Source organism: Hippichthys cyanospilos, chromosome 5, assembly GCF_059441005.1.
Source record: "Hippichthys cyanospilos isolate Australia breed blue-spotted pipefish chromosome 5, RoL_Hcya_1.0, whole genome shotgun sequence".
NCBI classification, from domain to species: domain Eukaryota; kingdom Metazoa; phylum Chordata; class Actinopteri; order Syngnathiformes; family Syngnathidae; genus Hippichthys; species Hippichthys cyanospilos.
Genome location: NC_142373.1, coordinates 18,135,221 through 18,162,811, shown reverse-complemented (window position 1 = coordinate 18,162,811; position 27,591 = coordinate 18,135,221). Strand labels below are relative to the sequence as shown.

General features: G+C 40.2%; 3 protein-coding genes and 1 non-coding gene across 8 annotated transcripts in view; 3 read left to right on the top strand and 1 right to left on the bottom strand.

The window, feature by feature from the left end:
• Positions 1 to 41: 41 nt before the first annotated feature.
• glb1l (galactosidase, beta 1-like) lies at positions 42 to 8,169 on the top strand. 2 transcript variants are annotated; one of them, XM_088415085.1, is made up of 16 exons: positions 42 to 252; positions 627 to 741; positions 830 to 980; positions 1,558 to 1,618; positions 1,701 to 1,795; positions 1,882 to 2,062; positions 2,142 to 2,200; positions 2,288 to 2,409; positions 2,945 to 2,985; positions 3,074 to 3,192; positions 3,264 to 3,338; positions 3,919 to 4,005; positions 4,079 to 4,192; positions 4,277 to 4,408; positions 4,607 to 4,825; positions 4,900 to 8,169. In XM_088415085.1, exons 2-16 carry the CDS (start codon positions 710 to 712, stop codon positions 5,101 to 5,103), a joined length of 1,692 nt encoding a protein of 563 aa, XP_088271211.1. In that variant the 5' UTR covers positions 42 to 252; positions 627 to 709; the 3' UTR covers positions 5,104 to 8,169. The 2 variants fall into 2 exon arrangements, with proteins under 2 accessions (XP_088271211.1, XP_088271210.1); XM_088415084.1 differs by having other exon boundaries at positions 575 to 741.
• ankzf1 (ankyrin repeat and zinc finger peptidyl tRNA hydrolase 1) lies at positions 3,496 to 12,360 on the bottom strand. 3 transcript variants are annotated; one of them, XM_088415082.1, is made up of 16 exons: positions 12,316 to 12,360; positions 11,627 to 11,762; positions 11,449 to 11,543; positions 10,402 to 10,504; positions 10,115 to 10,326; positions 9,940 to 10,049; positions 9,222 to 9,375; positions 8,460 to 8,682; positions 8,260 to 8,358; positions 7,832 to 8,005; positions 7,660 to 7,767; positions 7,078 to 7,351; positions 6,858 to 6,969; positions 6,614 to 6,781; positions 6,475 to 6,545; positions 3,497 to 6,374 (listed from the first exon to the last, which is right to left on the bottom strand). In XM_088415082.1, exons 2-16 carry the CDS (start codon positions 11,751 to 11,753, stop codon positions 6,248 to 6,250), a joined length of 2,157 nt encoding a protein of 718 aa, XP_088271208.1. In that variant the 5' UTR covers positions 11,754 to 11,762; positions 12,316 to 12,360; the 3' UTR covers positions 3,497 to 6,247. The 3 variants fall into 3 exon arrangements, with proteins under 3 accessions (XP_088271209.1, XP_088271208.1, XP_088271207.1); XM_088415081.1 differs by having other exon boundaries at positions 3,498 to 6,374; positions 7,832 to 8,008; XM_088415083.1 differs by lacking the exon at positions 12,316 to 12,360 and having other exon boundaries at positions 3,496 to 6,374; positions 11,627 to 11,758.
• Positions 12,361 to 12,725: 365 nt separating this feature from the next.
• trnak-uuu (transfer RNA lysine (anticodon UUU)) lies at positions 12,726 to 12,798 on the top strand. Its single transcript has one exon. It is a non-coding gene; the product is annotated as a tRNA-Lys (tRNA).
• Positions 12,799 to 17,248: 4,450 nt separating this feature from the next.
• Positions 17,249 to 27,591, top strand: part of igf2bp2a (insulin-like growth factor 2 mRNA binding protein 2a) — a 51,502-nt gene continuing 41,159 nt past the window's right edge. For both annotated transcript variants that reach the window (XM_088415318.1, XM_088415317.1), the window contains exons 1-2: positions 17,249 to 17,598; positions 18,494 to 18,554. In XM_088415318.1, the coding sequence (XP_088271444.1) occupies positions 17,424 to 17,598; positions 18,494 to 18,554 (236 nt within the window). In that variant the 5' untranslated portion in view covers positions 17,249 to 17,423. The remainder of the gene's footprint in view (positions 17,599 to 18,493; positions 18,555 to 27,591) is intronic.

Genomic DNA, 27,591 nt, shown 5'->3' with positions numbered 1-27,591 from the left:
ACGAACTCGATGACGCCCACATACATAAAGAAAATCACATGACGGCGCATGCTCCACTCGGTTACAACAAACTAGAATGTTCATACTTTTTGAATCGTCCAGCCGAAGTGTTCTAAACACAATAATGCTAAACACACTAGGAATTGTCATGTTTTAACTTCTGTGGTGGGGGAAGACAAAAAGGCAGCCAGAATGTACGCGAGTATGTTGTTCTTCCTAGCAGTGAGCTGCGTGTGTTCAACTGCCCATGGGGTAAGATTTGACTTGCAACGTGTACATTTAGCGTAAAGATCTTATAAATAAATTTAAGGAACCTATTTGATAATCATTAAAATTGATTGCTTTTTACTACACGTGAGTACGGTGGAACTTTTGTACTAAAAATGTGCCCTGATAATGATATCAGTTTTTTTTTTTTTTTCACAAAGATGCAGCTGAAAATGATTTCTAATTACACGCAGAACATGATATACGTTCCTCTGTTGTTTAAAGAGAAAATGAAATAATTTAGCTTTTACTTCCAGTCCTAATAGGAAGTTAGTCCTCCTTTTAAAACGAAGTTCTTGTCTTGCAGTCGTCTGAGAGATCCTTCACGATAGACTATAAAAACAATTGTTTTTTGAAAGATGGGCAGCCCTTTCGGTACATCTCCGGCAGCATTCACTACTCCCGCATCCCACGTTTCTACTGGAAGGATCGGTTGCTCAAGATGTACATGGCAGGACTTGACGCCATCCAAATGTAAGCCTAAAGAATTACAGTTACAAAACAAAACAAAAAAACGATTTTATATGACCACGAGATGTATTTTTTTCCACCCCCTATGAAGATACGTTCCTTGGAACTTCCATGAAACTGTAGAGGGGATCTACAACTTCACAGGGGACCGTGATTTGGAGCATTTCTTGAACCTGGCCAATCAGACGGGCCTTTTGGTGATCCTGCGCCCCGGTCCTTACATCTGTGCCGAATGGGAGATGGTGAGAAATCGTTGTTTGTATTGTTAACACTTTCAGTGCCAAGCGTAATTGGAAAAGGAAACCTTTAGTTTATTTAGCATTTTCACTCACCTTTCAAGGCCAACAGAATATTGTATGTTATGTCTATGTAAATATGGGTTCTGCCCTCATTTGACTTCCATTCTTGAGTTACACTTGCATGTAGATAACAGCTGTGTTATGTGTGGAAACACTGCCATCCAATGGTCAGAGTTAGCACTACAGTGCTCAATTGGCTAAAGTTAGGTAAGCATTAGTCAAGAGTGTTAGCTCTTCACCATTAAAAACATTTGACCAGAATTTTAGTCATTACTATTTTAAAAGACAAGAATTCTCGTGCATGGCACTGAATGACTTAAAAAAAGAAGCTTCATGAAGCACTTGTGATATTTTTGGAGTCCTCTAAGATGGCACTTGAGGCACAAAGATGTAGTGATGTTAAGTGCTTCATGAAGCTTCGTTTTTCTCATCACCAGTAATATCAATAAAACAGTTTAATATTGTAGAGAATCACTGTCACATGTATTGCACACGACTCTCTTGAATTTGCGTCTTACAGGGTGGATTGCCTGCATGGTTACTCTTAAGAGAAAACATTAGCGTGCGCTCCGCTGATACAGGTACAACATAGAAATCTTCTGGGATGTTTACTTTTGTTTTGTTTTGTTAGTGTCATAGCTTCAAATCACTTTTGTTCCCCAGTTTATTTAGAGGCAGTCACAAACTGGTTTGCTGTTCTCCTGCCCAAAATGGCACCTTGGTTGTATGTTAATGGCGGAAACATCATTAGTGTCCAGGTAAAGAAATACTGTAGATTCCTTGAATATGAATTTTCAAATGAAGTGGAAGCTCCAAAATTGTTGCTACTACTTGCCACCTCCAGGTTGAAAACGAGTATGGAAGCTACTACGCTTGCGACTACAACTACCTTCGTCACTTGCGGACATTGCTGCGAGTTTTTCTTGGCAAAGACACCGTTCTGTTCACCACAGATGGCAACACAGATAAGGAAATGAGATGCGGGACCCTGGACGGATTATATGCAACTGTGGATTTTGGCACAGGTTGAGATTAGCAGGGAATTGTCTTTTCGAGAGCGCATTTGATAGAAAGTCACCATTCCTGCTGTTTGCCTTTCTGTAGGTGACAACATAACTGAAGCCTTCATCAGGCAAAGGCAGTTTGAACCACAAGGACCTTTGGTTAGTTGTAATGGAACTTGACAGTTGCAGTAATTAGTGATGTGAACAAAAGCACACGAGTGAAATGTGTTTTTGATAACGCTGCAGGTCAATTCAGAGTATTACACAGGATGGTTGGACCACTGGGGTGATGAGCATGCCATGGTTGATACTCAGAAGGTCAGCAGGGGGTTAGCAGAGATGCTAAGCATGGGCGCTAACGTCAACATGTACGTCTACACAAATGTTCAATTATTTTTTGCCCAAAGTAGAACAAGATTACATCTGGATGACTTCCATTGCCTGCACTGGACTATGAGTCATATTTTCAACATAACACCAACATGCTTCGATTGTTAGAATATTGCATCAACACAACATTAATACAACTGATTGCATTTACTGATGGAGAGTGACCCCAATGGCGAGTAAAATAGATGTTGGAACTCAAAATCCAATACTTCCAATATACTATCTAAAATGAGATTTTGCCTCCTGGGGGCTGGTAAAAAAAAATGGCAATGAGTCACGCTGGACTACAAGCCGCAGGGTTCAAAGTTCGAGAAAAAAGTAGAGGCTTATAGTCCGAAATTTGCAGTAATTTTGACACGGAGGTCTCAAAAATGTTTACCTGCCCCCAAAAACAATTATGAATGTGCTCCAAACTATCACCCCCCCAACACACAATATTTTCATATATTTAAATGGAATGAGGTCCAGCAATCATGATCCACTTCTGATACTGTAATTACTTTCTCCCCCCAGGTATATGTTTGAAGGTGGGACCAACTTTGGCTACTGGAATGGTGCGCTTTAAATTCAGCGCCTTTAATTACAGTATTCAAAATCACGCCTGTTTTTCCCGTCACTTATGTGGCCACTCTTCATTGCAAGGTGCTGACCACGACACAAAGTTCCGTCCCGTGGTGACCAGTTACGACTACGATGCCCCGCTAACGGAGGCAGGGGACCCCACCGACAAGCTGTTGGCCATCAGAGACGTCGTTAAAACGGCATGATGGGTTTATACGCCTTCTCCGCCATGTTTGTATACTACTTACGCATTGTGTTAATTTTGCTTCAGTTCAAGGCCATTCCCCTTGGACCCATGCCACCTGCCACACCAAAATTTGCCTATGGCTTTGTGATGCTAAGAAAGGTACATTTTTAATACGTTTTTCAAGTACTTCAGTGTTACTTGCCACAGTATGAATTGTATTGTCAGTTCTAAGTAGCGAGTTTTGATGTATGTGAAACTCAATGAATTTATTATGGTAGAACAGTTTACTTACAGCTATTCAAAATTGCATACCATACGTCTCCTTTATTACAAAAGTTGCCACACATCCGTTAATGTGCCACACTTCAAATACCGTAATTTCCGCACTATAACTCTAACCTCTCAATAGCATAATAACTCGATGTCAATATGTGCAACCTTGTTCAACTGTAAACACACAAAAGAAACAGGTAAAGCTTACTTTCAGTTCATTCCCCATCTACGAATCCCAATCTCAATATTGATCCATATATAAGGCGTACCAGATTATAAGGCGCACCATCTGCTTTTTTAAAAAAAATAAGGCTTTTAGGTGTGCCTTATAGTGAGGGAAATACGATAATCTTCTGCCAAATAGCCGGTTTACCATACTTTATGAACTATAAGCCACAACTTTTTTCCCTTCTTCAAATACCTTATAGATAAGTAGTAGCTGAGCAATGTAAGATTTTTCTTCTAGGTGGGCAACATCAGCAGTCTATTGGACACTTTTTCTGTGGAGCCTGTTCCTTCAAAGTACCCTTTGACTTTTGAGGAGCTCAAACAGGTAGCATCACACTTGAAGTGTAGTAAAGTCCCCTGGCTGCCGGAGTTTCTAAAAGCCAGGCTGTTGTGCTCAGTTCTACGGATATGTGATGTATCAGACCGCATTGCCCCGAGACCTTGCCCAGCCCACGCCGCTCATCTCCCCCTTGAACGGCGTTCGTGATCGCGCATACGTTTCCGTCAATGGGGTGAGACCTCGCAATGAACGTCCGTAGCAATGCCAATCCAAAGCAGGATTGAAAGTTTTTACTTCGGTCAAAATGTGTGAACAGGTTTTCCAGGGTCTCTTGGAGAGAGACACCATACTGGTGATGAATGTTAGTGGACAGCAGGGTGATACCTTGGACATCCTTGTGGAGAATATGGGAAGAGTTAACTTTGGTAGCCACATCAATGACTACAAGGCAAGAAAGACCACATTACATTGTTTGTGCTATGAACATGAAAAATTGAGGCCTTTTTGAGTGTTTTAAAGCTGCCGTTTTGGTAAGCAATGATACCTGGTTACCATTACCCTTAAGAGCATGGTGGCTATTTCAGAAGAGACCACATACTCAGATAACAGTAGCAATTACTTCAATGCCAAATTGCGTCAATTCCAGGGTCTCATCAGCAACCTAATCCTGGGCCAAGATGTGCTAACCGACTGGAAGATGTACCCGTTGGACATCGATGGAGCCATTGCCGGTGGATGGCCTCACACAATTAGCCTTCACGACCAAGCAGATGGACCTTCTATTGGACCAAGCTTTTATATGGGAACCTTGCAGCCCAATGGTATAGCCTGGGACACTTTTATCAAGCTGAATGAATGGACAAAGGTAATCGAGTTAAAACATACACAATGCAGTGTAATTTCAGTATGCCTATCTTGAGCCACTTTTCATCTTCTTAGGGTCAGGTTTGGATCAATGGTGTCAATCTGGGGCGGTACTGGCCAGCCAGGGGACCGCAGCAGACTCTTTATGTTCCCGGACCCCTGCTCAGTACTACCCAGCCCAACAACATCACGGTGCTGGAGCTGGAGGGTGCGCCAGTACATTTAAGGGTGCTTTTCATGGATCGACCTCTTCTCAAAGCCGCAGCTGATTGGTCGTGATGCTCAAGTTTAAAAAAATAACATGAAACTCATGCTTCTAGAAGCGATCCTAAAATTAATTTTCTGCTTTTTCCTTTGTTGTTTCATACAAAGAAATCTTCGGGCCACAGTGAAAATGAAATAAAGTCAAAAGATGAAGTTACAATTATTTGAGTAAAAAAAATGTAATATGAGGTACACTAATGGATAATATTACACGAAAACAGTTGCATCTTTCTAGAAAGAAAGGTTGCATATCATTATCACTTTTAATGCCAGCCATTGAAAAAAAAACTGAAATATCCATCAAATTTCAAGCCCTCTGACTGACCATAGTTAAGTGTTTTTTATCAACCTTTTTTCTACCCATTCCCATAAAAAAGCTGTCAATTGATGTTGATAGATGGTGCTCATCAATAGGGTTCCCATTGACGTCCTTCATGTGAATGGCGCTCAGTTCATCAAGTACCTTTTCGATAGCTTACAGTGCTGTCACTGTATCAAGAAAAAACAATGCCTAAGTGCTTGCTGAAATTGTGTCGTTCAAATCCACAAAAAGTAAATAGAGAAAACTGGGTTCTTGTTTATTAAATGTGTTGTGGGAGGAGTTTCTTTTTTTCTTGTTTTCTGAAAATGATTTAAAATGATTGAGGTAGGAGAATCAAAGGCATCATTTTAAATCTGATATTGTATAACTATTGTTTTTGGAGAAGTTGTCATCTTTGAGGATTTTTTTTAAAGTTCTGTTCATAAGAAAAATATGGTCTACTTATTTCAACAGTTCTGCTTCCATGAAAAGTCATAACTTGTGTTTCAGAACTTCTGTAAACTGAGAGTTGCTTGGTAAAGAATGTAGTAGGATGTGGGAGGTAAAAAAAAAAAATGCTGTTTTGAGCAGAATGTTTTTCCCCTCACATTTTGCTATGTACTTCTGTGTGGCCCTAATGCTCCTTCGTGTTTAAGTGCTCGTCCAACATTTATGCAATGACAAATTATTTTACCCCATGAGGGTAATGCTGAATCTTTTACAAAGAATACTAATGTATTTTTCCAATACAGATGCTGTTTAAATTTGGACTTTCTGTGCTCAACACAGATCTGTGATAAAGATGACATTTTACAGACCTCAAAGGGCCATAAGAGATAGCTTCTCTATTTAGAGTCTTTAGGTCTTTGCTGCTGGAGCATTCGCCTTGCGATGTGCTTGCACACAACGAGGCGTGCAGAAAGAGAAATCCAGGTACTGGAACGGGATCTTGCCCAGCAGAGACTCTCCACACTGCCAGCACCTCCTGATGGTGGATAATGCAACAACACAAAAAAAAAAAAAAAAGACGTTTGGTGGATACTGTATACTGAGACAGCTTCTGGATGTGGACACAAAGGTCTTACTTGACATTGGAGAGGCTGGCTCCAGTTGCAGCTGCTTGCGCTGCTAACCTCCTCTCAGCTGCTAAAGCTCTCTGGTGTTAAGAGTAATTATTTACTTCATGCTGGTATTACCTAAAAAAACAAATGCACAAAAACGCACCTTCTCCCGATCTGGTAAAGAAGCAAACTTCTTCTTTTCCTCCAATTCCATTTCCTGCTTCCTTTTCTCCTCCTTTTGTGTCTTTTCACGCTGTTTTTTCAGCGCCTTTTGAGCCTTTTTTTTCTCAGTCTTCATTGATTCAATCTCTGCCGTTAACGGTCCAGGTACCTTTGGGAAGCGCAGACGCTAATAGTCTTGTTTCAGCTGTTTGCATTTGTCAAAGTGGACATGCGGAGCCTCTTACCCGAGCCTTGTTGTAGTCATATTTGTCAGGATAGTCACCCATGTATTTACGAAAAACATTCCTTGTATCCTTATCCGGGCTGACGTTATATGGGGTTTGCCCTTTCCTATCACTGAGGGAAAAACTTGTTACAGCAACTTAAGACTTCAAACCTCTACAGTAGAAAGAACACTCAATAATGATTTTATATATATATATATATGTTTTTTTTCCCTCCTACCTGCATGTCGGGTCAGCTCCAGCATCCAACAGCAGCCTAATGACAGTCTTCTGAGCAGCCGCAGATGCAACATGCAGCAAAGTGAACCCCGAAGAGTCAATGCGCTTGTTAAGAAGAGTCAAAGCACCGGCGGTGTGTACAGCGTCGCCAATTGATGGCTCTCGAGGGTCTTCGGAAAGATGGAGGAGACGGCACAAGGCATCCACGTCCCCAACCTTGCAGGCTGTGTAAAGGGCGTCCCTCAGGCTGTACTCCCATGAGTCTTCCTCCTCTTCTATTGGAGGACAACATACCATATTTTCCATACTATAAGGTGCACCGGATCATAAGGCGCCCCTTCAATGGATGGTCTATTTTAAAACCTTTCATATATAGGGCGCACAGCATTATAAGGTGCATAGAATAGAAGCTACAGTTGTGGCTGCGTTGCGTTATGCATCCAGTAATGAAGCTGCGCTAAAGGGAATATCAACAAAACAATCAGATTGTCAAACCTTATTAATAGACATTTGAATGTCTCCTTACATTCGGAACATCAATTCAACTTTAAAGGTCCCGCTGTCATGACAAGTGCAAACTTACCTTTCGTTGGTTTCTTCCTCCTACTCTTGTTCTTTGGTCGTGTCTGCCGAGGGACATCAACTTCCTCATGGATGTCATCTCCTTCTGTGTTACTGATGTCACCCACATCTAAAATCAAAATATCTGTTCCTTTCAACCGTTGATATCAAAAACCTTTCACAATGAGACACACCTTCTTCATGTTTGTTTTCCTCCTCCTTCGCCTTCCTCCTCTTCCACCTTCTCCTATTGTGTCTGGATGGTTGGATGTCAAACTCCTTTAGGTCCCGGGTTTCAGTGGTCAACTCAACCATCTGGAGCTGGATCTCACCTGCTTCCTCCTCCTCTGAGCTGTTTTGGATATCTTCTTCTGGAGGTACAAACAAGATATTCATAGTGGTACTGCTATAACAAAGCCATGATCCACTGCAAGCTCTCGATCAATTATGCATTCATTAAGATAAGTATAAATGTATTTTTAAAGATGGCCACAATGTTTTCGACAAGGTACATAAATACATAAATAAATGTACATAAATAAATGTATAATTGCAGGTCCAGTTTGTAGCAGTGTGAAACTACAGTGTTGCACATAAAGCAGTTTCAGATATTGTAACTCACTTTCCTCTTGTTCCGTCCTAAGTGATACTGCCGGTTGGACAGTCTTCTTCCACACCTTCTTTGATACACAGTTGAAATGTGACATTTCAGTGTCCTTCCCTGGATCAAGACATGACATCAATATTATCATATCATACAAGTCTGATAAACTTGTTATATACACATATATTACAGTACAAGTCAGTAATAATTCAATTTACCGTGAAGGTGAACCGTGGAAAGCACATTGTGTACCCGCTGTACTTCCCGAAAGGTTGCCCTGCGCGTGGCAAAGGGAATGCTCCGGATCCTGCTGTCCTTTTTGTCCAGCGGACTCGTGCGGCCACCAAAGAAGATTGTCTTGTTGTAGCTTGGAGTTCGTATGAATATGGCAGATGCTTCTTTCAAATGATCTCCCCAGTTCACTAAGAGATCCTGAATGTCCTGGAAAAAATGGATAGTTATGAAGTTATGAAAAGGAAAACAATGGCTATTGTATTTTCCGCACTATAAGGTGCACCTGAAAGCCTTTGATTTTCTCAAAAGCAGACAGTGCGCCTCATAATTCGATGTGACTTATTCAGTGCATAAACTGCAAATTTTCATTTTTGGGGGACAAAAAAATTATATAACTTATTACAGTATAAATTCTTCCATTTTTATCTCGACTTTTCCGTTAAAAATATATTTTTTTACAATTAAAAACACCCTGTTTAAAATGTTGATATCTATATATGCTCCAATTGTGAAGCAATTCATATGGGGACAAAGTACAAAAAACACATTTAAAAAAAAAAAAAATTAAGATTAATATTTGATTGAATAATAATTATAATCTTTTAAACTGATTTGTCTTGTCATTGATCTAAACAGTATTTTAATTTAATCAAGAGGTATTTCTTAATCATTCTTCAGATAGTACTTTCCACAAATAATCTCTATTCTTAATTTGTGTTAAGAATAATAATGTGTGCTGTCGTTACTTTGACGAGCGCCGCTTCATTGTAGCGTCTCAAAGTAGCTCCCGCAGACTTTGGCGCGTGACTCCGGTTTTGAGAATCCTTGAGTCCTTGGGCGGTGCCCCTCTTGGCACGCACAGTGTATCGGTGGAAGGTCTTGTGCTGAATGACTTCTTTCCTGTGGAAGTAAAACCATAATGTTAGTATGCAAACAATGGAGTGTGTTAGTCTAAGAAACAGATGGCTATAAGTATGACAAAATATCCTAAAGCGACTATGAGTAAAGTCTAATGATGAACGAGCAAGAGTTCTATGAATATTCTCCTTTTATTTCCATAACAGCGTGACAGAATAATGTAGCCCAGAGGCATGCATTGTACACTCCAATTTGATACAATACCTTTGAGTCATAATTAAATCAATCAATCTGAAAGATGTGCGCATTGATATGTCTGTACAGTCCAGGCATTCACTTCTGAGCATTTATTTAGAAGTTTTCTTATACCCAAATTAAACGATCCGTCTCAAAAAATCTGCCACTAAATGAGTTAACTCATTTAGGTAATTAGCTCATTCTCGGCCAACGCAGTTAAAATAGGTAACTGGTTTCCACGGCTGTGAGTGGAGGCAAGGAAAATGGATCGTTGACATCTATAGTCATAAGTGGCGCTGAATGGGTTAATCAGTCAGATTTTTTACGATTGATCAGGTAATAAGCCAAAGCTGGTGAAAACAAGCATACCCTTGGAATACAGCCCCAGCAAAATGGCCACCACCAGTCATTAGGATTATCCACAGTGTCCTCTTGGTGATGGATTTTAAGCAGGACTCCAAGTCTTGCTCTTCATCTGACTAAGAAAATGAAAAGAAACTTAAATGACCTGAAATGGGTTTTCCACCATCCTTCAAAACTTTACCTTTCCATATAAAATGCAGCGGTAGACTGACAGGTACTGTCCTGCTGAATCCTGGAACACCACTTGGCTGGAGAGCCTTCCTGTCCTTACGCTAGTATCATCTGAGGTGTCAACATCCCCACCAGATGGGCTCCAACTTGTTTCTCCCTCATCCCTATCCGAGTCATCCTCCTCAGAGTCAGACTCGGAACCTGAGATACTTGACAAATCTCCTGTACATCAAAAACATTACAAGCGACAAATAATATCCAACTGTACAGTAAGTTACATTGACGGATTTTCCTTACCAGCTCCAGTCTTCGTTTCAAACTCCTCGGCGGTAACTGGCGGCTTTCCTGACAGCTTTAGTCGCAAGTTGAATCGATGCCAGTCGAGCTTGTAGTGTTCCATCTGAAATTTTGGCAAAGATATCTGTTATGTGAACTCAAAGAAGTTTACGATGGTATGACAGAATAGCAAAACCTTGATTTGCAAATTTCAAGTCCCGGAATGAAGTTTTATATACACAGTGCTCTCATTACCAGCGCCCCTGCATCCTCAACGCATAATTTATGACAGGGACGAATACTTTCAAATCAACGGCCGTCCATCAGACACATTGTTTTTTTGACATCAGAATTTGGTGGGTTTTGAATACAGAATAAGATTTTGCTCGCTCAAACGTGTCATTGTTCATTCACGAGACACCCCTCTCATTCAATCTCTGGCTCTCTGTACATTGTTGGATGGAGTAGCCATTTTGAGCTTGGAGGAGTAGCAATGGTGAATGTCAACAACGTCGTATGACCATGCAGTGAAATATGGCATGTGAACAGGTAAGAAATGGAAGGGTTTTTACTGGGAAACATTAGATCATAAAGCCTGGTTCAAATGATTAACAGCATGCTCTCTAAACATGACTGAAGCCTGGGTGGACTTTTCTTTCTCTCAGTGCAGTTAACGATCAACATCACTACTTGCAGGATGCTCCTTTCATGGAGGGAAGACTTCACTGCCAGAGGTGAATTCACCAACGATTTGAGTGTTCATTTATATATATTTTTTGTAGTCTCTTTTTTTTTCTTACTAGTCTCTCTCATGTGCTGAGAAAAATGTTGTGAAATTTAGATTTGTGATTACTTTGATAATAGTACAGATAGTAGATTTCACCAAAGTGCATATAGCCAGGTCATAATTTGAAAAAAGTCTGTTTGCCATCTGTACTAAGATTATGCTTCCTAGGAACGCATAACTTTCTTTGGAGCCATGCTGAGAGAAAATTTCAAGTTAAAAAAAAGAAAAGAAGAATAAAAAAAAACAGCAAGCTGAGACGCATAAAAAGATTGTTGACTTACCTGTTCTTCACGGTTAATGAAGGTGCACCTGCAGGCAGAGCAGGCCATCTTATCCGAGACCTCTCTGACATCCTCGGGCAATTTATCCTCAAACTCTGAAAGCAATCAAGTTCAGCAATGATACCCGTTCTTTGTGAACATAACACATGAATTGCACAAATATAAACTGTTTGCATACTTTCTGCGGCCGACTCTCGGTCAGCACTTTGTTTTCCGATAGGGTTAACTTCTCTAAGTCCTATGAAGGCTTCATCTCGGGAGGACAAGTCAAATATGGAGCAGTGGTCCAAGCTTGTTGGCTTCATGTCAAACACCTGGAATGACAAGGCAAAGAAACATTAAAACGTAATCCCAAAATTAAATTGTAGGGTGTTGTGATTACAACACCACAAATCAAAAGTTATAATGTTATATTTTCAAAATAAAAGCAAAATGGCAAAAACATTAAATCATTATTTTGACTCGTGAAAGAAGGGTTTTCCGGATATACAGTATTTAAATGCTCCTGAGATACGAGTTTCCAGGAATAGTTGACTGGAAAAGACTCAATTAAGCTACACCCGATATTTTATCTCAAGGTTTAGGAAATCTCATGGGAAACTGGAAGGTCTTCAGTAATTTAAGTTCAAGAAAATTTAGAGCTGCTTTGTAGCCTAGCACAAAGATTTAAGAATCTTGGACTGACAAGAAACCAGCGACGAAGAGATTTTAACTCGAATTCGTTGCGAGGAATCCAGCCAATGATAAAAAATAGAGATGTCTAAGGTGTATCTGATAAGATAACGTTCTACATCAAAAGAAGCTACTCGCTGATGAATTCATATTCACCGGAGAATACAATATATTCTTAGAAACTAAGCGACTTACCTTTTAGTTGCACGAGTTACACTATTGCATTATGATGACGTCATCTGACACACCGGCAGTCACTTCCTTGTTTGGGTTCGGTGTTGATGTGCAATTCTGAAATCGCAACAGCGTCTCCACTGTTCGGAATGTTAATGGTCACCTCGTTACTTCAAATGAGATCCATTAACCGGTTTATGTTTTGTTTTTTTTACAACTGTTTTAAAATCACAATAACAGGCAGGATTAAAGTCACAACATTTTATAAAATATCGATCGCTTTGTTTAACTTTTGCTGTTGTTCTGAAAATGCTTTTGATCACTTCTTGATCGTAATCGTAATCGATGTCCTGATGGAAAACTACCAGCAGGTGGCGATAGGCCTGGGATGTTACAATATATGAAGATACAGGAACATTCACTCTCACGAAGCCCGGATAGCTCAGTCGGTAGAGCATCAGACTTTTAATCTGAGGGTCCAGGGTTCAAGTCCCTGTTCGGGCGGAATGTTTTTGATCTTTTTTTGACGTGTCCTAAAACATTTAGAGACAGTTCCATCACTTCAAGCCAAACGTATCCCTAAAATGTAATTCCGTTTAAATCTAGTATTCCCCATTATACAGTGACACACCTCGACTCATATTAATCTATTTTTAGAACGGTTGCTTCCAAAACAATGCTTCTAATTCGAGAAAGAAGATAAACGAATAGCACTTTTATAATTATGAGGAATGGTACTGGCTAATGATTGATTAAGCCGTTGAATCCAGCTTGTGCATGCTATCTGCAGCGGTGCAAATGTGACTGAGAGTGTGATGCCGGGGGTCAGACATGGCTAACACTCAAGAAATTACTTCGCTTCTACACCACGTGTCCATCTGGAGGTGAGCGAAAATCTGATCCCTTTAACTATTCAATAAGTCAATTCAAACGTGTAACCATAGTCAGACCACCCATATTTGTAAACAGCTAAAATGGAGTCAGCACTCTCTAGTGGTGACTATTACATCCTGCATCTTAACTGTATACAGGTACAGCAGTGGTTTCAAAATCATTTTAACTCAGGAAACCGTAAGAAGGAAAATCTATTCTTCGGTAAAATCATGGTATTAACTTAAAAAAAAAGGAAATAGTGGCAATTATATTTAGATTTTTGCTATGCACGCCGGCTTGGTCCCAATTCATAGTGAAAAGCGACGGGAGCTGTAAATATATTTTTGAAAAGTAAAAAGTAACTAAAATAAATAAAGTAATTTCCTTCTTACTCACTTATACATCCCAAATAGCATTTTTTCTTAAATTTCATGAAACGAATGGAAATGTTCTAATTGCTAATTTTTCTAATCTCCCTCCACTGAAACGCACCTCTTCCGTCTTCCCCAACACAACAGTGTGAAGTGAAACCCATGTTTATGGATCCTTGAGATCTTCGAAAGGAGCATAACAAGTACTTGTGTTAAATGTTGCTTTTGATCGCTCCCTTAAAGCGGTAATGAAGATAAATGAGCCGAATAGAAGGACAAAGTGACAAGCTGAAGTTACAAAATGCAACATCAAATTTAAATGTGGTTTATAATAAAATGTTATTCTTTATCGTATTTTTAAAACGTCTAAAATCCTGTTCATTTCTCAAATTGCCCTTTTTATTTATATCTACAGGTATTTTGGAATGTCCACAACTTCCAAAGGCAAAAATAAACTCTACTAGGGATCAATATAATTGCTGATTCATTTAAATATCATTAGAACTCGTCCTGTCAGGGGATTCCAAACAAAATTCTCTGAGATGAATTAAGATTTGTAATTAATTGATCTAATTAATCTAATTTTACTCTTACCTAAAATATTCTCAAAATCCTTCAACCTGTTTTTTTTTTTTTTAATTTATACACATGATGTTATTACGACATCAAAAGATATACAGGATACAACAAAATGTGGCTTCAGTCTGTTTTTTTTTAACAGATGCAGTTGCGACCATTTAGCTTCTGTATTTGAGACTAGGCAATTAGATAATGACGTTGAAATAAGACACCGTTCGGACTTGCTCAAACGTGGGGCAAAGAGCTTTGTAATGGCTCACTACATTAGCATCTTTGCTATTGTTAGCTGTGGTTGCATTCACAGCTGGGTGCTTTACATTTATGTGGTAGGCTAAACTGGAGCGCCTTCTGTGGTAAACAAATTCATGTTTCACAAAGAATGAAGATTCTACCTTCATTAAAGGTTCTATTGGGAATTTTTTTTGTTCGTTTGTTTGTGTTACAATTTTCACATGCTCTTCCTTTCCCTCATCTTGCCCTCTCACCCACAACAGATTATTTCAAACACAAAGACAGGCAATCAGTTTCTACTTCAGTGTGTGGTTGACCTTTGTTTTCCAACCCCCAACAACTCGAACACATGAAGCCTGATGCATAGATAGTGATCCAATCATCATATAGAATAACACAGTGATTAAAAATTAGATTGGTGTGATTAAAAGAAAAAAAATTATAACCATAACTATAATTAACCGCAATTCTGTTAATCGGACACCCCAATCATAACCATGTACCCTTTTTTTCAGAATATAAGACACGCCGGCATATAAATTGCAGCAGCAAAAATTTAAAGAAAAAAAATCAGTTTTTGCCATGGGTAAGCCTTCGCAGGGCGTAGCATCATGTATTTACGCAGACAGATGGTATAAGGAATAAACTGAACATGCCTGTACATTTAGTACCATGTGTAATTCTGAAGAAATGGCACAATTATTGTAAATGTACATTTTTTAACTAAATTTGTTACATTACAAAGAGACTACCATAACCCTGCAATTGCATTAATGCATTATCAAAGGCAGGCCATTTGTGAGACAACGTAAATAGTTTTCACATTTCAATGCATAAAATTAATCACAAACTACTAAAATCTGATAAATATTTGTACGGCAAACATTTCCATGAAAGTGTATTTTGCTATGTTCCTAGAATGTGTTTTGAGTTTAACAAAAAAAAAAAAACATTCAGTCACATGCAATCATCTGACAAAAATATGGATACTTTTTTTTAATGGATGTTAAACTATAACACTGTTTTGATCTGATAAAAGGAAATTGTGTGGGTCCCTTATAATTCAAACCCAAATAAAATTGTGTCTGCATGAAAATACAGGATGTAGGAGGGGGTTACAATATGGATGTCTTTTACGCCTTTTTTTTTCTCTTGAAAAAAAAAAGATGGCGTCACCACTGCCGACGGCGCCTTAGAAGACTAACCCGCTGACCTACTTGGACATAGTCTAGGATGTAAACAACCCTGCAGTGGCTTGAATTTATCACATAGAATATCTGCAACCATTTTGAATCAACGTTAGTGCATTTCATTGAGTTGGGCCTCTGTGTGTGTGTATGTGTGGAGGGGGGGGGGCTTTTTTTTTCTTCCCCCACAGTCAATCTGCAGCTGTAGGATGGCAGCACTGTTCCACAGGGGGTGGGGTAGAGATGAGCTGAAAAGTCACGTGAAGAGGACCCCGGAGTGGGCGTGGCGTGCGACCCACCCCCTCTTTCAGCGTGTGGTACAGAAAGTGCTCACTACTTTCTCAGTCACAGCCCTTCCCTCTTGCGTGTCCCCCTTCCCCTCCCCCCTTTCTAGATAGGCTCCACCTTGTGAACATGCACGCCCCCACCGAGGAGCTCCTCATGCGCTGCCAGGCTTTCAATCAAGGCGGATCACGTGGTTTCACGAGTTGACACACAATGCCAGTCACAGGTCACCGCAGAAGGAGATTCGATTGTAAACATAAGAATAATCAAGAGTAAATACTGCAGGTTTGTTGACAAAGGAATGACTCTAAGAGGAAAATTCCCAGTTTCGTTCCATAACAGTTTTGAATAATTGTTTCATGCATATGCAAATTATTTAACGCGCAAAGGTGATTGACGATTTATTTTCAAAAGCACTTGAAAATGTGTATGGATTTGACGATTGATAAACACACAATGGCTCACTCTTTTTTTTATTTGGGAGGTGGGGTGGTATGCGCCTGTAGATTATTATTTTTTACCACAAACGTATTGTTGACTAGCATGGCGATTGGACACAATTGAGTTAACAAAACACAAGGCTTACTATTAAAATGGTTCTACGTGTATTTATACGTTAACACCAACACTGACTAGTATGATGAATGACAATTATTTAAAATTGATGTATTTGTCGATATTTTTCAATGTTGTGGTATGTTTTTGCTTCTCGCTGATTCGAAAAAAAACCTGAAGCTTCAGCAGCGAAACGTTACGAAATGTATATGTAATGTTCGAGAATATATAGTGCAAATGCTATTGTATGCAAATAGGCTACTGAGCCTAGCCTATTTGCATGCATTTTCATGCAGCATCATACTAATAATGAAATGCTCTCTCATGAATTCGATTTCATTAATCCTCCGCATTTCAACTAGCGAATTGCAATTAATATGATAAGTGTAATATTTTACAGTAAAAACATGAAAATATGAAAAATAGGTTTAAAAAAATGGAAAAAAAATGTTGGCCTATTTAAAAAATATTTCACATTGATTTGCAGCTATAGTATTAATGCATTAACATTTCTTAAAGTGTATTTATTGGAAATATGTATTTTAAAATAACGCATTGTTACGATTGATAAAATGATCATTTTTCTGGCACAATAATGAAAACGAGCGCATTTTGGCGAGGAGCCTAAATTCGGGCAGTCCAATTCAGCATGCCACCTTCTGGTGTTTTCCACGCGGTTCCGAACCAGCAGGGAACCCCTCGTACGCACCAAGCATACTTTTTCTTTTTTCTTTTTTTTTGAGGGGCGCTTTTATTTTAGAGGCGGTGCTTGTTGGCTTCAGAGTCTGTCGTAACTCCCAGAGTCCCCGTGAAAAAGAGTTTGGCCAGGGCCAGAGTTGCTGCAAGGGGGGGCTTGCTTTGCTTATAGCTTAGTCTTTTCCGAGGGGGGTTTAACTACTGCCTTTCCCCCTCTTCCGCACCACCTTTTTTATTTTCTTTTTTTTATTATTATTTTCTATTTCTTTTTGCAGCTTCGCTTACGGATCTTTGGGATTTATTTCTGTGACCCCCGCCCCCCAATTCTCACCACCCTTGCTCCTGTCAGATCATGAACAAACTATATGTTGGGAATCTAAGTCCTTCGGTCACTGTGGAGGACTTGCAGCAGCTCTTCGGGGAAAGGAAGCTCCCCGCGGCCGAGCAGGTCCTCGTCAAATCCGGCTATGCCTTTGTGGACTTCCCCGACCAGAACGCGGCCGTGAAGGCGATCGAGAGTCTCTCGGGTGAGTGAGAAGTGATGCTTGATGAGATGACACGTTTTAAAAATAACCCCATGAGTCAGTTACAGAAGTACGCGCAAAGAATTTGTGTGTGTTCTTGTTTTTTTTTTCATCATGTATGCGCGCGTGTGCAAATGTGTCCCGCGTTTGTCGATGCGCGCGCCAGGACTGATTGAATCGATGATCGATTACCGGACACTTTTTCCCCCATCCTCTTTAAGAGGCGCTTTAATGTCACGAGCAACGAAAGCGCCACAAGGCGCATGAAATGCGTCCAGATTCCGTTATAGAAAGCGCCGATTTTTTTGTGATCACCCCCGCTGGAATGTGTGCGCACGGGGTGCTCATGATGCTTCGGGCAATTATTTTTCACTTATTTTTTCTCGTGATTTTATTGAAGGAAGCCGAGCGACGCCCGCGCGGAAAACTTATCACGTCCGTGTTCTTCGGACGTCTGGCCGTGTTTTTACGAGGTGTCTTGGCGGTAGGTCGCGGGGGTCCGGAGGAAAGGGCCCATAAACAGGTAGCTGGAAAAGAGGAGGCGGTGGGTGGTGGAGGGGGACGCGGTGAGACGATAATTCCGGGGCTGCCGCGCCGGGCCGCTCGGAACCGCCTCCACAAATGAAGGATTCTGCCGAGCACCCACACCCTCGTGTTCGTTCACCTTTACCTTAAGAAGCGAGCCCCCTGTTGAGTCAGGTTCGGTTCGTGGGGGTGCGAGGTGGGAGTGCGAAGCATGGCTACCCCCCACCCCCCAACTCTCACACACTATCCAGAATGAACGTTTCGTGCTTTGTGCTCTTTAAAGGATTCTCATAGTGCTTTGCACGAGCTTCATACAAACTTTCAATGCTCTTTGCATTTTGCTTTTTAACGTTGCAACGTCTCTGCTCAACAGGGAAGGCGGAATTGCACGGCAAGGTGATCGAGGTGGACTACTCTGTTCCCAAGAAGCTTAGGTAGGCCCTTTTCAGTGACAGACACACACTTGCTTCTCAATGAAAAGTTAAAGAGGTCCACTTCAGTGCTACTGTTCCCAAAGAGCTTAGAAAGGCCGTTTTTGGTGACACACGCACATATGCATCTAGTGTTCAGTGGTTCTCAATGAGAAGTTTAAAAGGTCCGTAAAACGCCTCAGAAATAATTGTCTAGAGTATTCATTGTATTTCAGCCAATTCATATGTCACAGAAAATGCTGTATTCAATAAATATTTTGCACTTTTAGGATTTGCTTTTGATTTTGCTATGTGCTTAAAAATGGCAAATACTGTGAAAAAGTGGGTGTTAGGTGGTAAGAATTTGCAAAAGTATTTCTTCTATGAATAAATAGATTGGACCCCCTTAGGGGAGAACTGCCTCTGGAAATTCCATATATGTATGATTAAAACGTGTGTGTGTGTCCCATGACTCGCTGCCTACAAACCCTTGAAGCTATGTACGTTGCTAAACACGTATTGCAACCCCCAGCACACTTGCACACATTTTGCTGTTGAAGGAATAAATTTTAAGACAAAATGACCCCCGCACATAAAACAAAAGTCTTGCCTAATTGTCATTTCACCTGAATTGGGTCATGACAACACTAAGACCCCCCCCCCCCCCCCCCCCACACACACACACACACACACACACACACGCACACACACAAGCCATACCATACTTGCATCACCGCAATGCACAACGAGTAGCATACCCAAGAGCCTTTTCTTCACTTAAATGTACGTGGAAAACGAACGGCAACGCCCACGCAACGTTGACGCTTTGTGTGTGCGTTTTTTTTTTTTTTTTTTGCCTGCACCGCCACGCCATTTTGTCAATTGCGCACCATAACTGCACTTTTTCGCAGTTTGCGCATTCTAGACGCTTCCACCGGGCCTTAAGATTGCGCAAGCTCCCCTTCGTGTGTTGGGAGAAGTCATATTGCGTGACAAAAAGGTAAATATTCAACCCCCTTGTTGGAGGAACACGTGACCCCACACTATGGGCTTCCAGCGCCTCAACCCCCACTCTTATTCCGTGCACGCTTTCCTGCACTCACAACCCACGCGTTTGTGTGTGTGTGTGTGTGTGTGTGTGTGTGTATGTTTGTGGGGGGGGGGGGGGGGGCACCCTACGTAATTAAATCATCGGCGTAAACGTTTGAAAGTTGGACGTTTAGACGCCATTTGGTGTGCAAAGGCACTTTCGAGGAGCTCGCCAATATGGCGCACAATGGGTGCGCCACTCCCCACACAGCCAACGTGCACGTAGGCCATCATGGCTGCGGAGCTTCATAATGGCTGCCACGATTGCCTTTTTTTCTTGCGTGGGGCGGGATCACATGGGGCAAAAAAGAAAGTGCATACATATGTGCTAGCTGCAAGGAAAAAAAAAGACAGCGTGTGTGTGTGTGTGCTGGTGGGTGGAAAGCTCCGGCCCACACGTGTGTGTGAATGTACATACTCTCCCCCCGCTCGCCATTTCAGGGGAGGTGCAACATGTATGAGCGAAATGGCATGAGCTGCAGCCTTCGTCTTTTCCTCCACGCCGTGACTTCATTTTCTGACTAGCGAAATGCAACGACGAGTTCAAATCGTTAATTTTGAAATGATTTCCGCAAAAAGTCGCCAATAAGACGTTGCTTTGGCCATAATAATTAGATGAAGACGTAAGTTTATGCAAACGCTCTCGTAACTTCATTCTATTGTTGTATTCGTCTCTATTGTACGTCTACATGAATTAATAAAATACATTGTCCCATATTAATGGAATACAATAGCGACTAAATAAAACAAAACACCCATAAGGATAATTTGATTAATAATTACATACCTGTTTCCTGTTGCTTATGTTATATATATTTTTTCCATTCTAATAGTTGTATGAAAACTTAATTTGGTTAGAGTAGTTTTACACCTAAGTAGCTTTTTTACGAGTGTGTGCATTATCCCCAGGCCTTGTGAGCTTTGTTGTTTTTTGGGTTTGGTGATTTAGGGGGCAATGGCTTAATTCTACTTATTTGAATAATTGGATTACATTTAAATCTGTCTTTAGAAGATAAAAATAGCTAATACATATTTTTTCTGTTCAAATGTGTTTTGATAGTTGTTTTCTGTTAAGGATTATGGCCCTTTCTTTCTTCAAAGTTGTGGTTCAGATGTTGTATTTGCCTCAAATGTGTTTGGTTGTTGTTTTTGTTGCATTTGAAATGTTAAAAAATAATTGAGTACAGAGACTGTAAAAATTGTCGGCAGTCAAACTTGACTCTATTTTTTATTTTACGCTGCATTTTTGTCATTATAAAAGCAGAATAATGTCCACAATTGTTGCATTTTGTTAACTGTTGATTTTATAATTCAATGGATTTCATCATTTGTGTCAACCAGAGTGAACTTGAATAATCTTTTATTTGATTTAATTGGACTCAATTACTTTTATATATCTCTCATATTATTTTCAAACATTTAATTCAATTTTACACGCACAGGTTTAAATTGTAACCCCGCCTTTTAAACTTGAGGGAGAGAAATTTGATTTATCAAGCATATTTTTCCCCCTCCAGATTTTTTTCCCAAACCATATGCTGAAAATGTAATTAGAGGACTGCAATTAGATTTCAGCAGGATATTAATTAATCTTCCCTTATTTATAACTGTACAAAATGTTAGTTTGTTTGTTTCTAATTGTGGCAGTTTGTCCTACAAGTGTACTAGCAAGGCACTGTCCATGAGGCTTGTCATGGTGTGAATCCATCCCTTGTTTATTTAATTAAATGATTTGTAGCTATTAAATGTTTGCCAGAGAGTACAAGAGGGACATGAATAGTTTGTGTCTGACATTATTATGCATAATTTTTTTGATGTGAGCATGATGTACGAACATTCAACACATTTGTTTAATTCATCCTGCTTCACAATTGGGTGAAATGGTGCACAAATAAACAATAATTAAGATGCACAGCAACTTTGATAAATTACAAGGCCAATTTGCTGTTTAACAGAAAATTCTAAAAGAAGGCGTAAACATCTGCATTGCACCACGTCAGGTCATCTATTAGTTGATCAGATCCGAATCCATTAGAAGTCCCCATTTGGTCCTGGGTGTAGACGAAGCTCTGGGTCAGGCTGACCACCAGTTCCTGACTTAGCGTCTCCTCTCATCTGAAGCTCAAGAGGTCCACAACAGGCTTAAAAAAAATCTTTCACGTTGGTCTTTATTAATTGTCACCGCTTCATTTGTACAATGATCATTTATCCACAAAAGCCCCGTAGTGTTTCTTTTGCCTCTAAGCGGACTCGTTGTAGCGCGCTGGAGCACATACAGCTTAGATGTGGGGGATTTGCGAATCGTGCAGCTCCAAGACTGATAGGACTCCTAGATCTCCGTTTACTAATGCCGATGCATCCACACCCGTGTCTCTCCCAGCTGTGTTCTCATTTGACTCCAACCTGCTGCGCTGGTGAAACGAATGCCAAAATTGAAATTTGCTAAGGGCTTGTCTCACCTTTTTTTTTTTTTTTTTTTTATACCCCGGTGCAGTATTTTGTCAAATCTTTTGATCTTAATAAAAAGGTATTTCACATCAAAGGGAAAGCATGGAAAGAAGATACCGGGGAGCTGAAATTCCGCCCAACATGGTTCAACACGGCACAACCACTTAGTTATCACACTACCAGGAGTGCTCTATCCATTGGCTCAAATACCGTCAGAATGATGTGGAAGAAATGACCCAAAAATGGGTTAAACATGCCTTTTTATGAATTCGCAGCATTTGCAGGAGAAACCAGAATGTTTGTCCATGCTTTACTGGGATAAGTTCACCTGCAGTGGATGTTTAACTCTGGTTCAATAATGAGTGGAATCGTTGATTCAAGACAGTAAAAGAGTCTTTGAGTCTCTGGAGATAGTAAATTACTTGTCGTACCCTTTCGGCTTGTTTTAATCGAACTGCTGTTTGTTGCCATGATTCAATTTCTCAGGTGTTAACACAGTAATCAAACTTTGATATGGAACAAATAGACTGATCCCAGATCAGTGGAGACTGCTGATTTGCTTTAGAGTCCAGCAGGTCCGCACAGATTTTAACTGATGGGAAAAGCTTAATAAATGCAAGTCGCAGGGCGCGATCATAAACTTGGCGTTAAAATCTGATGATTAATTGTGATTTAGTTTGGCAGAACTCTGTGTTAAATACATCTCTCCGTTACTGCTCTTTAAGGATTCTTTTGGAGAAGGGGGGGGGGGATATTGAGATCCAGGTGAAATCTTAGGACAAACCTAAAACATACACAGACTTTACAGATAAACTTACTTTGAACTCATCGAAAATTGAGAACACACCTCCTAACTATTCAACAGTGGTTTTGGTTTAGTGTACGCAACATCATCCAACATGTTTCCATTGTGGTGAGAAATGAAGCGCGACTAGAGCCGATCCAAGACGAAATGGTGATTTAATAAGCAGATGAAACTGATGACTTTCTGAATGCAACTTTGGTGTACCATATTTTACTGTATTTTCTGCACTATAAGGCGCACCTTCAATGAATAGCCCATTTTAAAACCGTTTTCATACATAGGGCGCATCCCATTATAAGGTTCATAGAATAGAAGCTATAGTAGTGGCTGGGGTTGCGTTATGGATTGACACGATGGAGATGCACAAACTTTAGTAATAGAAAATCAGAAAATATGAATAGAAATGATTTATGGAAATTAAAAGAATGGGGAGATACCTCTTGATTATATTAAAAGAAAGTTTAAATCAATGCCAAAACGAATTAAGAGTTCTATGATTCAATTAAACTTAAATTTTGAACTAAAATTGACACCAAAAACCTTAAAATACATTGTTTTGTTGATTTAAAAACAGTGTTTGGATTTTTTTCTGATAAAAATCCCATTTTTACATTTGCCTCGTTGCATATAAATTTCTTCAAAATTGGAGCCTTTGTAGCATAACAAAATGCTGAGGTAAAAATTGTAGATTTTACATGGTCAACAAGTTATTTTATTTTTCGTCCCCCAAAAATGAAAACTCATGGATGGTATAAGGCGCAACGGATTATAATGCGCACTGTTGGCCTTTTAAGAAAATCGAAGGCTTTTAGGTGTGCTTTATAAGGAAAAAAATCGGTAGTATATTGTCAGGTATTGGCAGTGTTTCTTCATGTTACTTTCTAAAATACATATTATTTACTCAAGATGTTTTTGTAAAGTGCACTTGGGTATTTGCTGGTGTGGTGTGGGCTTGTAAATTATCCAGATAATTATTAACCTTAACGATGAGGCAATTTTGCTGCATACTGTTCTTGTTCCCTTTTTCGCTCTTTTTCTTTCTCCACGCCGTACTACAAAAATACCTCTTGACATTCTTGTGCTTGCCGTTAACCAGTAATGATGGGAAATGTTTACGGCATGGAAAGGAATCAAATCAGAGGAAAAATGCACCCATCTTATGTAGATGAAAAAGCTTACTGTAGATATGAATGTACACTCAGAACTTTTGATTGCTTCGCTCTCGTGGTTCATTTGGTCAAGTGTGACACACGTTTTGTGAACCCGGGTGTATGCCAAACCAGACTGCTTAGAAAAGTGGTCTTTGTTCACCATTGAAAAATGCATAGCAAAATCACAAATATATACCAGTAAAAGTTGGCACGAGGCATCGGAAGCAGCTGTCTTGATACTAAATGACAATATAGAAATAGTTGGAAAGACAGCTGTATTTGTAGTGACGGCTTAAAAAAAAAAAAAAAAAAAAATTCAGCGGACACCGAAGCTGCCCCCGCTTCCTTTCGTCTTGGTTGCGTGCACTTGATATGTTCACACTCAGCTTAAGGACAACAGGTGAATTCCATTTGAAGACATGTGATGGATTGTAAACGTACTCATGTGCCAATGCTCCACAGGGCACCCAAGGGTGTGGTCTCTACGGGCAGCTGGGGTATACAACAGGTGGCCGGACTCTATGCACTCGTCCTCACAGTGTCATTTCACCTGTTGGAAAGCCATCAGTGTCCTCACTGCGCACTGATGGCTTTCCAACAGGTGAAATGAGAGCTGAAAGTAGTCAATCGGTTCCACAAATTGTATGTACAAGTATGTTTGATTTTGTAGCAGTTTGACTGTTCATTTTATTGAGTTGCGGGACTGTTTGCTGTAGCGTCAGTTTTGCATCTGTAGCATTCATGCTGTCAAGTGCTTTAATTACAATACTGCAGTTCAATTCTGGTAAAATCCTCTCTGGTTTTGTCTTGAGTTGTTTTTCTTTTACCTGACTCCATTTTCATTTTGTGTCTGGCCAGATCTTGAGTGCCTTCTAGAGGTCATTGATGTTTTCCCTTTTTTTTTTTTCTTCAGTTTTGAGCATGGGAAATATTGTTAAACAATGGTAAAGATACTTTAAAACAGTATATTAATGTTTTTTGTGGAGGCTCTGGAAACAATATACAAGTAAATGCATAAAGTGATTTAAATTGACACAGAGCTTCATCTTGTGATCAGATCATATCGGTTATTCTTAAACATGCTGAAAATCGTTATGATATCAGAACTGCCTGTTTAATCCCTTTCAGCATGCTACTCATCTCGTGGTAAAAACAGAAGTTGGCACCTCTAATCTGGTGGTTGCTCTGACATTTACACGTGAAGTGTGCATGCTACCTGAGCTTTCGTGGGATCCTCTTTATATCCAGGCATGTGAGGTGCATTTCAAACATATGTTTCTATGGCTCAGCATGGTGATGTTTGTTACCCTAAAAATGTGTTTATGATGTTGATCCAGTAAAAATTGTGGGGTTTTTTTTCCTTTTGCTTTACAGATTAAGAAAAGAAAACTTTGCCACTGTAATATAATGTAAACGGTGGTCAACAGTGTCACTTTGTATAGAACTCTGCAGAACACATTGCTTGCGTTTGAAATGCACATTTTGCTGGACAACAACACAAGAAAAGTGCTGTGGTCATTTCTTGTTTTCCTTGTGGTGTGGTTGCACATGCCTGCACTCAGCACATAACATGGAAGTGCATGATCTGAGGTTTTACAGACAACAACGTCTTTAATTTACATATCAATGATTCCAATGATATAACCAAGAAATCTCCACCAGCTGATTAGATTTTGGGGAAATATGCTGAAAGTGCTGAACTATAAATGTTGGACGCAGCCTTACACATGCTTCCCGTGTTTGCTATTCTCATATATTTGCATTTTTGGACTTATTACAAGTAGTTCTTTGTTGAGAAAAAAGTATTTTTGACATGGTTGCACAAAACAATGAAAAACAATGCAATATATAGGCCAGAAAAAAAAAACACTGCGCCCATGCACACAGGCATTTGTCAGTGTCTTCTTTGAAAAAGTCACGTGGGTTGAGAATATGACCGACATAAATAGTGTGTCTTCTTATCAAAGTGAATATCCAGAGCAGTACAAATGCAACAAAAGCCCCATGGTCTCCCATTGGTGTCATGCATGCCTACACTGAAAAGTCAACACGCCATGTTGACTCATGTCTGTTTTTCATAGGTGACATTTTCCCACAAAAAGGTTTTCTCTGAGACCGGTTTTTAAATACCCTAATTCCCCAAATATAAGATGCACTTCTTCACCATGAATTTTGGGGTAAAATTCTGTTTTTTCTATGTTCCAGTGTATAGTGCGCACCAACAGTTTGGCGGCAATGTAAAACTAGAGAAAAACAAAATCTCATCTTTTGTAAATCTTTCATGTGTTCTTGTGTTCATATCCCTAAGTTATAGTATCTGTTGAAGGTTAAGTGTATTTCAGATTTTCCACATTGTGAGCAGTCTGTGAATGCCACACCTTTGTAAGGTTGCCATAAATACCTGAAGTTGCGCACCATCCGTGTTTCACCCAGTTTATGATTGTTTGTATATGGCAAAAGACCAAAATTAATTATAGAGTCTAATGGAATACCTTTCCACGCGCTCTAACCAGTGCACACGGCTGTATACCTTGCCGCTCTTAATTGAATCAGCTGGAGACATAACATCTCCACTTTAGTAATAATCCTGCGTGTGAACAAGGATGGACTCGAACGTTGGTTCAGTCCACTCACTTCTTTTATAGAAAAGTATGCCGTAACAAGCTCAGCTAACACAAGTTGCTGTTAGCTGCAACAGGCACTGGCTGCTAACAGTCAACTAACTGACTTCCGCCCTCTAGCTCGTCCCGTTACAGTCATTATTGTAATAATATGGCCTATGTAAAAAATTCATATCTGTGCATAAAACGCAGCTTATGAGGCTGACAGGTCAGTCTTACTCCAATGGTGTCAAAAAAAAAATCTAATCTTTAAAGTACTCTTCATCAGATGCACCCATACTTTTGAACTTTTTTTTCGAATAATAAAGTCAGCTGGGATAAAGTCCAGCGTCCACCATGACTTGAGACCATAATAAGCGGTATGGGGGAAAAAAATAGGATGGATGGGTGTCATCTTAAGACTTTTGTCATTTCTCAGTGAAGCAGAGAGCGCTGAGTGGTTGGAGATGCATTTGCCGCCGTGTTGGGAGCACTCGCTGTCGAGCGGTCAGAGTGCTGATTTTATTTGACAGTGAATACATATCGCAGCAAGCGGCCAAAGTAAAAATACCAGTGCTCATTTTGGTTCCCCGAGTGCAACAAGGGGAAAAAGCGCCGAGTCCGATTGCGAGTCACAGCCCGAGCCCTTTTGCGACCTTTCTTATTCATAACCCCCGCTCTGAGACATTGCTTTGGTTCTTTTCCATATGTATGCTCTCCCGACACAGGAACGGGACCTCCGCAGTTTTGCATGGCTCCAAGCTGAAACTAACCACCTACAAGCCCGCCTTTGTGCCTCCTCCGTTATCTGAGCGAGAAGAGGAGGACACACAGAGGGACTTCCGAAAGAGGCAGTGTCAGAGCCAGAGACGGGAATATTTGTGTGGGGTGCGTGTCCATTTCCCCGTCTGCTCCTTCATGAGGAGAAGGATGCACTGCTGATAGAGGGCGGCATTGCCTCCCCTTGT

Coding starts and splice junctions, on each gene's coding strand:
- glb1l (XM_088415084.1), top strand. CDS start 193: ATGTACGCGAGTATGTTGTTCTTCCTAGCAGTGAGCTGCGTGTGTTCA. Junction 4,193..4,276: donor CATACGTTTCCGTCAATGGG/GTGAGACCTCGC, acceptor ATGTGTGAACAG/GTTTTCCAGGGTCTCTTGGA. Junction 4,409..4,606: donor GCCACATCAATGACTACAAG/GCAAGAAAGACC, acceptor CGTCAATTCCAG/GGTCTCATCAGCAACCTAAT.
- ankzf1 (XM_088415081.1), bottom strand. CDS start 11,753: ATGAAGCCAACAAGCTTGGACCACTGCTCCATATTTGACTTGTCCTCC. Junction 10,505..11,448: donor TCATTAACCGTGAAGAACAG/GTAAGTCAACAA, acceptor CCAAAATTTCAG/ATGGAACACTACAAGCTCGA. Junction 8,359..8,459: donor TTCCACGGTTCACCTTCACG/GTAAATTGAATT, acceptor GTCTTGATCCAG/GGAAGGACACTGAAATGTCA.